Genomic DNA, 13,121 nt, shown 5'->3' with positions numbered 1-13,121 from the left:
ATATTACACTAGAGTAAGGGTCAGCAAACTATTGTTCATGGCGCAAATCTGGCCTTTCACCTATTTTTTAAAATACAGTTTTACTGGTACACACACACATTCATTTACATATTGTCAGCGGCTGCTTTTGTGGTACGGCAGTAGAGTGGAGTGGTTCCAACAAAGGTTGTGTGGTCAGTAAAGGCTTAAGTATTTATTATTGAATCCTTTACACTTAAGGGCTGCCAACCTTGGCCCTAAAGTAGCATCCAATAGAACATTTTCTGTGATGATGGAAATGTTCTCTATCTATACTACTCGATATCCACATGGCTATTGAGCATCTGAAATGTGAATATTGTGAATGGGGAACTCCATTTTTAAATTTAACTTTAAATTTAAATAGTCACACGTGGCCACAACTGTCAAGAACTATAAAGGGTCTAAGATTCTACCCAGCTTGGCAACTAACAGGTGAACATGTCAAAGTTCCATTGATGCTGGCTAAAGACATGAGGCTTCTGGGGGGCAAAGACAAAGGACTTTATTATTTTCAGCACAGCAGGCAGCATGAACTTAACATTCCTATTAATTCCCTTTGCTCCCAAGTGCCAAGAAGGTGACATGAAACAGCCCAGTGCAGTGAATTCTTATAATTCTGCATACAAGTTGGACTTTCTCATACAAAAAGCAGGGCTCATTCACCCGACACAGTTTCTAGTTCTATACCTCAATGTGGTTGATCCAGATATCTGCCTTATATAAATTCCTCCTGGTAACCACCTCCCTATGGGACATCTACATATGGCCTACCTGACTGACCCCCCAACCCTCATACCGCACATGGACTACACAGACATGCCACAGTGACTATCTCTCAGTCACTGTGTGACCTCCTCAATGCATGCCTGCTCGCTTTAAACCCACCAACTAAAACTCTGTTTGGATAATGCCCTGGACCCAATAAAGGCGTTGGCCCATGGGTCCCTTTCTCTCTCTCCCTGACCTCCCTGTGTGGTGTTCAGGCATGCTGTGTACCCCTAGGACTTGTAAGTAATAAAATTTTTATTTCCATCTTGTGTCTCTCCTAATCATGGGAGGAGTGCTCTCTATCTTAAAAGATTCTAAATTAAAATACCCAGGTGGCTGCTGGACACACAATGGGTTTTCACCATAGCTAAGGAACCCCAAGCTTAGGAAATCCCATTCTTTTAAGAGAGACTGCAAACAAATCTGCTCCAGAGGGAGACATCATCTTTACTATACTGGACAACAAAACAAACTTACCCTTTGCTCTGGTGGGACACACTATCTCTACCTTCCAAGACAAACACCCTAGAAAAGATAGTTTGGAACAGAACTTGTCCATGCCACTTCATGAAAGGTGTGCAGAAATGTGAGGCCTATGGAGAATTGTCTCCCAACAACACAGTAAACAGCACAGCTCTGGAGCCTATTCTATTAACCACTGCACTGTTATCGTGGGCTTGATTAGGTTTCAAAGAGTCTAAAGTGTTTTTAAGCATCTTCTTGATCCTGCATCACTTGAACTAAAACAGGATACTTGGAATACAAAAATGTTATTTAAAAAATCACTTAAGAAGGTTGATTCATCTGTTGAAAAAATCCAACAGTAAAGAATCTGGGGGTGAAAAACTAGTATCTATGAGAATGTCACCTTGGACACACAATTTTAGAGCTAGGAGGGATGTAAATGGACAACTCTAGTTCAATCCTTTTATTTCACAAATAAAAGACTGAGGTACAAAGAGAATAATTTGATCAAGGTCACCTCTCTGATTTATAAAAGTAGGAGGTTTTACAATCCAGATTTCCATCTACTATTGCATGCTACCACTAATTCATAATGGCTAAGAATACAGCATCTGATTTGAGAATTTTGAATTCAGGTTTTCCCACTTTTAACATCTCTGTAACCCTGGACAAATGCTCTCATCTTTCTAAAACTAGGTTTTCTTACCTATAAAATGGGGCCAATAATTACACCTACTTCATATGAGTTATAAGAAATTACTGAAAGCACTTAGCACTGTCCTGGCATAGAGAAAGTACTAACCCAGCTTACCTATTATTGTTGTATTATTATGTTGTGTTTTTTGATAAAGAGTGGAACAAACATTCCCTCTTATACTGAGAGCATAATTAAGGTATACTACAATAGACAGTGTAATTCCACTGTGATGAGGGATGCATATATACAAGTGATTCCTGAATACTGCCTCACAACCCAAAGAGCAGTGAGAACAAATATATGACAACCATTGCCTGGAGGTAGAAAGATAATTGTTAGCTTACTGGCTTGCCCTTTAATTTCCTTATTAATTTTGCAGATACTCAGCAATAATACACTGTCCCAGAGGTCATATTAAGTCTTCATCCTTTCTTTACCTTTATAAGAAATCAGCAAATTAGCAAAAGGCAACACAATTTAGGGTTTTATCTAAAATATTAACCTTCAAAATACTGCTAAAGTCATTAACAACTCATCTCTATATTCAATACCAACTATTTATTCATCTATGGATCCTCTATAACCATCATTATAACTGACATTCACAATAGTCATGAAGAAAAAGTTAAATTCAGAGTATAACAGCTAAAAAAAAATTCAATAAATTTTAGTCAAATTTTTAATTCTAACCCTAAAAGGAGTTAAATTCTATGTTATCCAGAATTTTAAAGCAAGCTCCTTACAAAGCAGATATACTGGCACTTCACGTTATGTTGCTTTATATTCACTGATTTTTTTGATTTTTATTCATATCATTTTTAGTACACTCACATTTACTGGAATGATATTGTGAAAGCTGTTTCCCTTCATGATCAGTCCAAGGAGAGGGTACGATGACATCTTTAGTGAAAAACTAGGAAAATTAAAGTCATACAATTAGGCATAAATTCCACCCAAAATGTGAGACGGTACCTGTGTTTTTCCAAATAATTATTAAACATGTCATATACTAACTTTATAACTGTATGCAAAAATTTTAATACAAATGACCAAAGGAAAAATGGAAGAAATTTAAAGTATATATAAAGAGGAATCTTAATACTTCAAATCAACCAGTTAAATTTGAAACTTGCAAACTAAACTAAGAGGATTAATCATAGACAAAGTATTTTAAATTTCTTTCCCAGGTTTTTTTGATGGGGTTACAAAAAAAAGGATGAAAAGGGAAGGAATATATTAAGACAGAGACATGCAAGTAGGCCAGTATGAATGGTGGCACTGAAGCTGGCTTGTTTGTTCTGGCTCTCAAGATCTGATTATTAAATTTTCAAGAATTCTGTGCACCAGTTGTTAAAACCAATATTAAAAATAAAATTATGTAAACTTACAATTAAATATATTAAAAATAAAGGTAACAAATATTCAAAACTCACCACTTGCTAATTATTTTATATATTTATCAATGTCTATGCTCTTGAGGTTAATAATGTATTTTGTATCTGTATGGTGGAATTCCTACATGTAATGGTGTGCCACTATTCTTCCTTTCCCATTCAGTGATGTCACATCAGTAGCTTGAAATTGGCCATGGTTGGAGTACTTACACTATGGATAGCAGGAATCGCTATAAATCATACTCCTTCCACGACCAGAGAGCAAGTTGTTAAACATTCACCAGCACACCACTGGCCAGTATATTAAAATGAGATAGAGCATTTGGATACTTTTCTTTCCTCTTTCATTTCTAACACAGTATTTTCCCTTCCCTAGGTTTTGCAAGTAACCAAATATATTTTCTTCATATTTTGCTATACATATGACAAAGAGCTAATTTTCTTAACTAAATTACCCATGAATCTATGAGGAAAAGATTCTTTTTTTTTTTTAAAAGGTGGACTGGGGCAGATATAGACAATTACCAGAAAAAAAATTAAAGGACCTATAAACTTACAAAGTGATGTATAAGTTCACTCAAAAGTAAAGAAATACAAAAAAAAAGTCATTTTTAAAGTAATAGGAGTAGAACAAATTAAGAATTCTGATAATAATCAATATTGGAGATATGGAAAATCAAGCAGTGTCACACTGTAATCAGGAGTATAAACTGGTATAACCTTTTAGGAGGGCAATATGGTAAAATCTACCAAAACTGAAAATTCACAAAGCCTCTGACTTACTAAGTCCATTTCAAGAATATAAAGATATATATACAAATCACTGCAGCATTATTTGTGACAGAAAAATAATAAACACAATTTAAACATCTGTCAACAGGGGCTAGGTATCTATGCTGTTGCTAAGAGAATGTAAAAATCTGTATATGCTGGTTATCAAAAATTTCTAAGAAAAATCATGAAGCAAAAAAACGAGGATGCAGTATGAGAACGATAATAGTATGAGAATGATAATCCTATTTGTCAAAAATATTTTAAGAACATATGCTATTAAATAAGTAAAATTAATCTGAAAGTACACATAAGAAATGTTATAGTCATTACCTTCATGAAGTGGGATGGGGAAACAGGAGGCTTTTTATTTTATATTTTTTCTTTTTGTTTTTACTATATGTATATGTTTCTTCTATTTTCAAAAATATATATTGAAAAGAAACAAATTTTCTTAAGTTTACCTGCTGGGTTTCTCTTTAAAATTAAGGATTCTTAAAGAAAGTATTTTTTTCAAAATGTTGGAAATTTTGAGAGTCTGAGAATATTCAGGTGGGGAAGAACCAAGTGATTGAGTCAGAATGAAAACTGTGCAGTTACTAGATAGAAGAAGAAGTAGGTAATGTTTAGCAGGAGTAAACATAGTCTTTTGTGGTACGGAAGAGCCAAGTATGGCTAAGGAACAGAGGAGGGTTGAGGGGGCTAGAGGGGCAGAAAAGTAAAAATCAGAAATGCTGCCATCACATAAAGACTTTCTGAGGAAAGAACGAGGTAAGTAACCCTTACTTAGATGCTGGGCCAGGCGCAGTGGCTCATGCCTGTAATCCCAGCACTTTGGGAGGCCAAGGTAGGCGGATCATCTGAGGTCGGGAGTTCGAGACCAGCCTGACCAAGATGGGAGAAATCCCGTCTCTACTAAAAATACAAAATTAGCTGCGTGTGGTGGTGCATGCCTGTAATCCCAGCTACTCAGGAGACTGAGGCAGGAGAATCACTTGAACCTGGGAGGCGGAGACTGCAGTGGGCTGAGATCACGCCACTGCACTCCAGCCTGGGCAACAAGAACGAAACGCCGTCTCAAAAAACAAAAAATAATAATAATAATAACCTTTTTTAGATGCTAAGAAAGGCAGTTCAACAGACATAAAAAAGCAAAAAACTTAATTATTTTTATTCTTTAAAAAGCCTACATTATGATATACCTTTCCTGTTTAACAGTAAGAGATTTTATTTCATGAATATCTTAAAAATCCAAAGTATTAACAAAAAAAGACAAAGCCATTCCCAATGCCAATCTAGACTCTGAAGGCCTGAGAATATTCGACCTCCTCTACATAAACTCCAGCTTGAAACAAAGTTTGTGCTAATCAACATTCTGAAGGCAGAAGGAAGACAAATTGTGCTAGGTCCTGAGAATGAAAGGATGAAGTACAGTATTGGCCAAAAAAGATTGCATCTAGGGGACAGAAACACTAAACTGATCATTACAACAGTATACAAGTGCTATGCAAGGTAGTGGGATAGCTGGAAATTATTGGTCTTAGGACAGTACAGAAGGGTGCTTTATATAGATGGGACTGCGAAGGGCTTGGAGGGGAGATAGGACAGTGAAGGAATTGAAGGAGGTCTTCCTAAAAGAAGTGATGTACATGCAGAATTGATCCTTAACTGGTTTAATGATCAGTAACAGTTTAAGTTACCTCTTCAATGGCTTTTTGTCTTTTGTCTTCCACATCTTTATCTATTCTATACAAAGATAAAGAAGAAAAATAACCATGCTATTACTTAAGCTTATTGAACATTTAAAAAAATAACCTTTCAAATAAATAATCTCCCTTCATTGAAAACTGGCAAATGTTAAGCTCACTTTATAATTAATACTAGTGGTATCTTGTAACATTTAGTAAATGGCAGTATTCTGAAATTCAGCCGTTAGCTATTAGGCTTACCTCCCTCTTTTCCATTCAAAGTTTGAATGCAATGATACTTTATTTCAAAAGACTTACATTGATACTAAATTGCTTTTAACAATATAAATTTGATAAACTTTGTCCCTTAATACAAATTAAGAAGTATTTAATTCAACATACATCTAAAAATTGTCCAAAGTTTTTCTCTTCAATTATAACAAGTTTATCATGGCAATAATTTTAGAATCAACTTTCACTGTAAAATAGATGAGGATAGTTCACAGTTCTAAACAGTCAAAAATATTAAATCCGAAATAAAACACTGACAATATAAATTTTTTCCAAATGAATTTTTTTTTCACTTTGATACAATCTGCAATTACTGCAACATAAACTTCTCAGCTACAAGATTTAATATAAAATTTTGGGTCCAAGCACAAAGCATATACTTGCCAAGGACTCAGCAGTTAGCTTTCTAGGACCACTTCTTTATTCCATTACAGGAAAGAATCCTTGCCTTCCATCAGTAAATTGGTAAGACATATTTTTTTTTACAATTTAAAATTATTTTGTCTCAGAAATTTTTTCTTTAACTTTTATTTTAAGTTCAGGGGTACAAATGCAGGTTACACAGGTAACCTGTGTCATGGGGGTTTGTTGTACAGATTATTTAATCATCCAGGTATTAAGCCTAGAATCCATCAGTTATTTTTCCTGATCTCCCTCCTCCCACCCTCCACCAGGCCCCAGTGTGTGCTGTTCCCCTCTATATGTCCACATGCTCTCATCATTTAGCTCCCACTTATAAGTGAGAACATGAGGGGTTTGGTTTTCTGTTCCTGTATTAGTTTGCTAAGAATAATGGCCTCCAGCTGCATCCATGTCCATGTAAAGGACGCGATCTCATGCTTTTTGTGGCTGCATAGTATTCCATGGTGTGAATTTTTTTCACGTATAGACTTGCTCATGGCTTAATAAAGCTTATATGAGAATGTATACATTTCAGAAATTAAGTAGATTTTTCAAGTGGGAGAAGTATGAGAAAATAAACTACAGTGTCAACCCACATATCCCAGCTTGAACAGTAGCCATTTTGAGGATAACAAAATGGCCTTCATCTTATCAATGGTTCTCTTCATCTTATCATGGTCAAAATGGCAGCACATAACAAGCTTAGCAAATAGCAAGTAAGCTCTGAACTAGGATTACTGCATTCAGAAACCTTTTGCTACTTCATCAGAGGGACTTCAAGAACATGAAATACTCAGGTGATTGCTGGAAACAGTAAAAATCACTGTGGCCAAATACTCTAGAGTCAGATCAAAGAAGATTCTAAGAAATCATACAGGGGAGAGCATCCTGACCAGCATACCACTGAACACCAGTATGATGCATATAGGTATAGGTGTGGCCTGAATGTTGAGCCTTTGCAAGGTGGCAAAGGAGAGGGGACCTCAGGACTGGTCACCTACATGGCCAAGACTCACCTGCTTACACTGGTATGCTTCACAGTTACAATTTTCTGTGTGGATGGTGGCATGAAAAGGATGGGAAGAATTGAAGTAGAGGGCTAATATGTAAGAAGAGATACTGAAAGACACTGCTTGTTTCTAAGGATGAAACGAGATGCTCTGTGAAGAATATATTGACTATCCTTGGTAGAAGCCATAACCATTCATTGAATTATATTATTAAATTAAATTATAATATTTTCCCACTCTTTTCCACTCTTCTATATGATAAATCTATGTACTAAGAGACACCAAGATTATCTTTATAAACCTTTGCAGACAATATATCATTTAGTAGTAAGAAGAGAAGCACTGTGTTACAACTTCGGTCTAATTATATTTTTGACTCTTGACTCTTAGTATCTTGTACTTCTTCAGTGTTTCTTACAGTCCCTCACAGTACTCAATAAGTATCTCTTGACTGATCAATATAATAATTGTCCATCATTCAATATGTTGAAGAAATGAGACAAAATAATTAAGCATAATTAAGTTCGTGTGAAACAAAAAATTGGTCGCTGTGACTCATTTGCTTTTAGATATTCATCTCACCTTCTCTTTCAAAGGTATTATTTATTTACTTATTTATTTATTTTATTTTTTTGAGATGGAGTCTTGCTCTGTCCCCCAGGCTAGAGTGCAATGGCACAATCTCAGCTCACTGCAACCTTTGCCTCCTGGGTTCAAGCGATTCTCCTGCCTCAGCCTCCCGAGCAGCTGGGATTACAGGTGTGCACCACCATGCCCGGCTAATGTTTTTGTATGTTTAGTAGAGATGGGGTTTCACTATGTTGGCCAGGCTGGTCTTGAACTCATGACCTCAAGTGATCTGCCCGCCTCAGCCTCCCAAAATGCTGGGATTACAGGTGTGAGCCACCACACCTGACCTCAAAGGTATTATTTAAATTTAAGTTAAAATCCTTTCATGCTTCATCCTCATTCTATTCCCTTCCTATTAACACTCTGTCTGGGTGGACATTAATTTTATGAGTGAATGGTCATCATGTTACCAAGCAAAGAGAAGATGGAGGAGAAAAGCCAGTAAGTATTTACCAGAATATCTCAATATGTGTGCAACGTTGTGTGACTGAATTCTTAAGTCAAAAGGAAAAGGATTATCCTTTGTTTTGGACTAACAACATGTCTACCTTAGGACAGCAAATTAAAATCTGGTCATACCATGTATTTGATTTTTTTCAAATATTAAAAAATCAGACTATAAAACATATAAACAAGAGTCCCTAAAACTACAAAAGAATAATATGACCTTACACTTTGTAATAAAAAACTAAATCTGCAGTACATTAGTGCCTTGAAACCTAAACAACACATCAACAAATAAGACTGCACTGGGTGATATGTAGAATTCTAGAAAATGTAATTCAGATTCCAAGTGAATTGTTACAGTTGGATGATGTCTAAAAAACCGCTCTGTTGCTAATGAATACCCTTCCATTCAATGCGTACGTAACTCTCTAAGGGGGTTTTAGGTTTCCCCAAACATAGATAACAATGAAACAGCATTTTGCTTTACCCCAAACCATCAAAAAGACAAACTGAAACAAGTTAATGGCAGAAGCCACAACCATGTAGAAAAGTGCAAATTTCAAAATGTTCTTCTCTTAACTGAGTGCTAGGGGTACAGAGCTGTCACCTCAGTAGCAGAGGGAAAATGTTACTTGTAAAAGAAAAAGGTATCTACTCAGGTCTGGAACTGTTGGCAAGAAAATCTTTCTGAATGTAGTTCTTTGAACTCATTCATTTAGATAGGAAAAATCCGCATCAAAATTTTTTCTCCCTGATACCTTTACATAGAAAAATACTCAACATTTAGAATTTCCTACCTCTCTTCACTTGAGAGTGTTATTAGACTTAGGTGCAAGAAAGGAAAACTTACCGAGAATGACTTAAGTATAAAGCTTGACGATGAATATCTTCTGGGTCTATTTCTACAGGATTTATTACAGCTAGTTGATCAATAGACCATCTAAATTTCCCTGGAGTCTTAACAAAAGAAAGTGAGCTTATGAGTAAAGGCAAACTAAAATAGTTCATCAAAATGCTAACCTATGTGAGAAATAATATGAATGGTTATAATATGAAAATATTTTAAAGCTTATATTTTAAAGTTTGACTTTACCATGAAATTAAATGGCAAAGGGTAATCATATCACATTCGATCAACTGACTTAATTGTATCTCTCTCTCTCTTTGTTTAAGACAGAGTCTCGTTCTATCACCGAGGCTGGAGTGCAATGGTGTAATCTCAGCTCACTGCAACCTCCACCTCCCCGGTTCAAGCGATTCTCCTGCCTCAGCCTCCTGAGTAGCTGGGATTACAGGCACCCGCCACCACATCCAGCTGATTTTTGTCTTTTTTTTTTTTTTTTTTAAGTAGAGACGGGGTTTCACCATGTTGGCCAGGCTGGTCTCAAACTCCTGACTTCAAGTCATCAGCCCACCTTGGCAGTGCTGGGATTACAGGCATGAGCCACAGCGCCCAGCCTGTATCTCTTTTAAAATATCAGAATCTTTCACCTGGGTTGGAATTACGTAATACGAGAAAAATCACAACAGAGTAATAAAGATATAAAACTTTCACAATTAACACTCATCAGTGTGATAAACTAAGCCCATGTAAAAGTAAAAATCTCTCACAGTTAACAAACGTCTTTACTTTCACTAAGAAGGAACTGAAATTAAAGTCCTTAGTCACTTTGGAGATGGCTGCAAAAGCTCATAACATAGTTGATCCTTAAAATAATTATGAATGGCAACCAGTGCTGCCTTTCTGTACTCAACCATGCAACTGAATTAAAGGTTTATCCAAATCCTAATCTGTAATTAGAAATATATTCTAGGCAAATTCAGTCCTAAAAACGCAAGATGCCATACATTCCAACTTTGAGGATTAAGCTGCTGTCAATCTATTATTTATTTTTAGTAAGACCAAGAGATAAATTTTAATGATTCAATTAAAAATCATAAGGTCAGATTGATGAAATGACTCAATATAAACTGCTTGACCTTCCACTAGTACATACTTGCTCATTGTAAAACCTGTATGAAAGTGTAGCAGAAACAGCCACCCTATTTGCAGTTTTTCTAAGTAACTTGGTAGGTTGAAAGATCCAAGGTCAAAAGAACTTCTCCAGTGTAGCAAATAACAGTAAAATAAGATAAAGTGGCCCAGGCACCGTGGCTCATGCCTGTAATCCTAGCACTTTGGGAGGCTGAAGTGGGTGCATCACATGAGGTCAGGAGTTCGAGATCAGCCTGGCCAACATGGTGAAATCCCATCTCTACCAAAAAAAAAAAAAAAAAGATAAAGTGATGAAGCCTTTTCTAATATCCTGAAGAACACTTTTCCTTCATATTACTATTGTCCTAAGCACTAATCATATCACCTATCACACTGTCTTGATACTACTCATCTAGTTCTGTTTCACACATTAAAATAGGGGTTAGTTTCTTTTTATAACAGATTGCAAGCTAAGAATTATTTTGACAGTTTCAAATGGTTGGGAAAACAAACAAAAAAATATCTTGTGACATGTGAAAATTATATGAAATTCAAATGTGTCCATAAATAAAGCTGTCCATAAATTTATGTGTCCATAAATAAAATTATCTCTTTACACATTGCCTATGGCTGCTTTTGTGATACAAGACAGAAGTGAGTAGTTGTGACAGAGACCAAATGACCTGTAAAGCTTAAATATTTACTGTCTGGCCCCTAACAGAAAGTTTGTGACCCCTACATTGGAGTATAACCTCCTTAAGGATTTGTGCCTAATGATCCTAACTCGTTCACAGTGTAATCCCTGCTTAGCACTGTATCTGACACACAGCAACACTCAAATAATGTTTGCCAAATAAGTGAGAACAGAATATTAGATGATGCAGCTTCTTCTCTAATGTATTAGTAGCTATATCGTCAACCACAGAATGTAGCTACACCCACAACTGCAGGAAGCTAACATATGTTCTTGAACTTAAAAAAAAAAAAATTCTTCTAGCTAACTTATTAACCTAACCACTAGATTATAATGAACACTACAATTTTAAAAAGCAGCTACATATGCTCCATAATGTATTTCCTCCTTACCTTGTAAAGACAGATGTTTACATTTAAAATTATTTGTAATTACTTACATTTAAAATTAGTTGTAAACACTAGTCAGGAATAACTTACTGGTAATTTTGTTGATTTAAAAACAGAAGGACTGGCGAGAGTTTGTTCATGGAGATTAGAATAATCACTAGGACTTTCAAAAGGATTTAAAACAGGGATCCTTCCTGGAGTTTCTGGTGTTATTTGCATCTTTGATTCCTTGACATCTCCCATAGCACAGAGAGAAAACTAAAAAGAAATCAAGAGTATGCATGTTAAAATTACAAAGTCCCATAGATATTAATTTTAACTATTAAAATGTACTCGACAAATGTGTCACAAAAACAACTCAAAACCTCACACTCTTGGGGCTATGATACAGCTTACAAAAAAAGCATCACATATAAATGTTCTCAACTGATCCTCGAAATAACCTTGAAAGCTATAGCAGTAACTTATTAGTGATATTATTTTGCGAAAGTATTAAGCTCAGAGAAGTGAAGTGGCTTATACGCAGCAATCAAATATGAATGAATTCAGATCTGCCTCTGAGGAAACTAAAGGTTACAACAGGCCCAGATCTCTTCTCAACTAAAGGACTTATAGCTACGATTTTTTAAAAATTCATCATCTCATGTCTCAACACTATGAACATTCTTCGGATACCCTATCCAACTACAGTTGCTATTAAACAATTCTTTGTAGCAAGCAGGTAAGAGATGAGGAAGCTTGTGCCTTTCTTGCACATGAGTCCTAGCCAGAGAAGTATGATTGACAGGGGGTAGGAAATTAACTGCCTGGGGTCCCCTTTCCTCCAAAAATCCTCCTTTCGCCAAGACCTCCCCTTCACCCCTCCCGGGATAGAAAGGGAGACTGCATTACTTGCAATCAAAGGAGGCTACAGAGGCTACAACTTGGCGGAGTGGGGTGGAGAAGAGTCTACTTCTGGAACGTTGAGATGCAGCCGGCTTCCCTGGATGGAGTGCGAAGGAGGCGTCGCCCCCAACCCTACGTGGCCACTCTTTCTGGTGCCCCTCTCTTCCACACCTACTCCCTGACTGCTCCCAGTCACCAGGGGCGAGCGGGCAGGCAAGTCAGGAGCTGGGAAAAGAAACCTCTCCATTCAGACAGGAGGAAAGGCCAGGGACCACAAAGAGCGTACCTACCGGTGCGTACAAAACGAAGCCCCCAGTACCGACTCCAGGGAACTCCGGGGGCCAGGCCAGCTTCCACGACAGGCACAGACTCTTTAACTCCCCGCTTCCGCGCTGTCTTGGGCCAACCAGGGCACGGGGCTTGTGAGCGACTAGCCAATCGTGTCGTCCCGCCATCCGCGAACCAGCCAATCGCACGGAGGCCGCGTAGGAAATTCGAATGGCAACTCCTCGCTCCACGTTCCGCGCAGAGGAACGTGGCTCCAAATTCAAATCAACGCAGCCTCACGCCGGCGGCGAGCGCGAGGGGCGGAGC

General features: G+C 37.0%; 1 protein-coding gene across 3 annotated transcripts in view; it reads right to left on the bottom strand.

The window, feature by feature from the left end:
• Positions 1-13,118, bottom strand: part of BORA (BORA aurora kinase A activator) — a 30,193-nt gene extending 17,075 nt beyond the window's left edge. Inside the window, exons 1-5 of one of the 3 annotated variants that reach the window (XM_004054590.5) lie at positions 12,818-13,118; positions 11,733-11,900; positions 9,435-9,541; positions 5,817-5,862; positions 2,783-2,864 (exon numbers count right to left, since the gene is read on the bottom strand). In XM_004054590.5, coding sequence (XP_004054638.1) covers positions 2,783-2,864; positions 5,817-5,862; positions 9,435-9,541; positions 11,733-11,900; positions 12,818-12,982 — 568 coding nt within the window. In that variant the 5' untranslated portion in view covers positions 12,983-13,118. The remainder of the gene's footprint in view (positions 1-2,782; positions 2,865-5,816; positions 5,863-9,434; positions 9,542-11,732; positions 11,901-12,817) is intronic. The other 2 variants (XM_063697408.1, XM_055360193.2) reach the window with 2 other exon arrangements.
• Positions 13,119-13,121: the final 3 nt, after the last annotated feature.

This window comes from Gorilla gorilla, chromosome 14 (genome assembly GCF_029281585.2).
Source record: "Gorilla gorilla gorilla isolate KB3781 chromosome 14, NHGRI_mGorGor1-v2.1_pri, whole genome shotgun sequence".
Taxonomy (NCBI): Eukaryota; Metazoa; Chordata; class Mammalia; order Primates; family Hominidae; genus Gorilla; species Gorilla gorilla.
The sequence above is the reverse complement of the archived record's forward strand: the minus strand, read 5'-3'. Positions and strand labels throughout refer to the sequence as shown.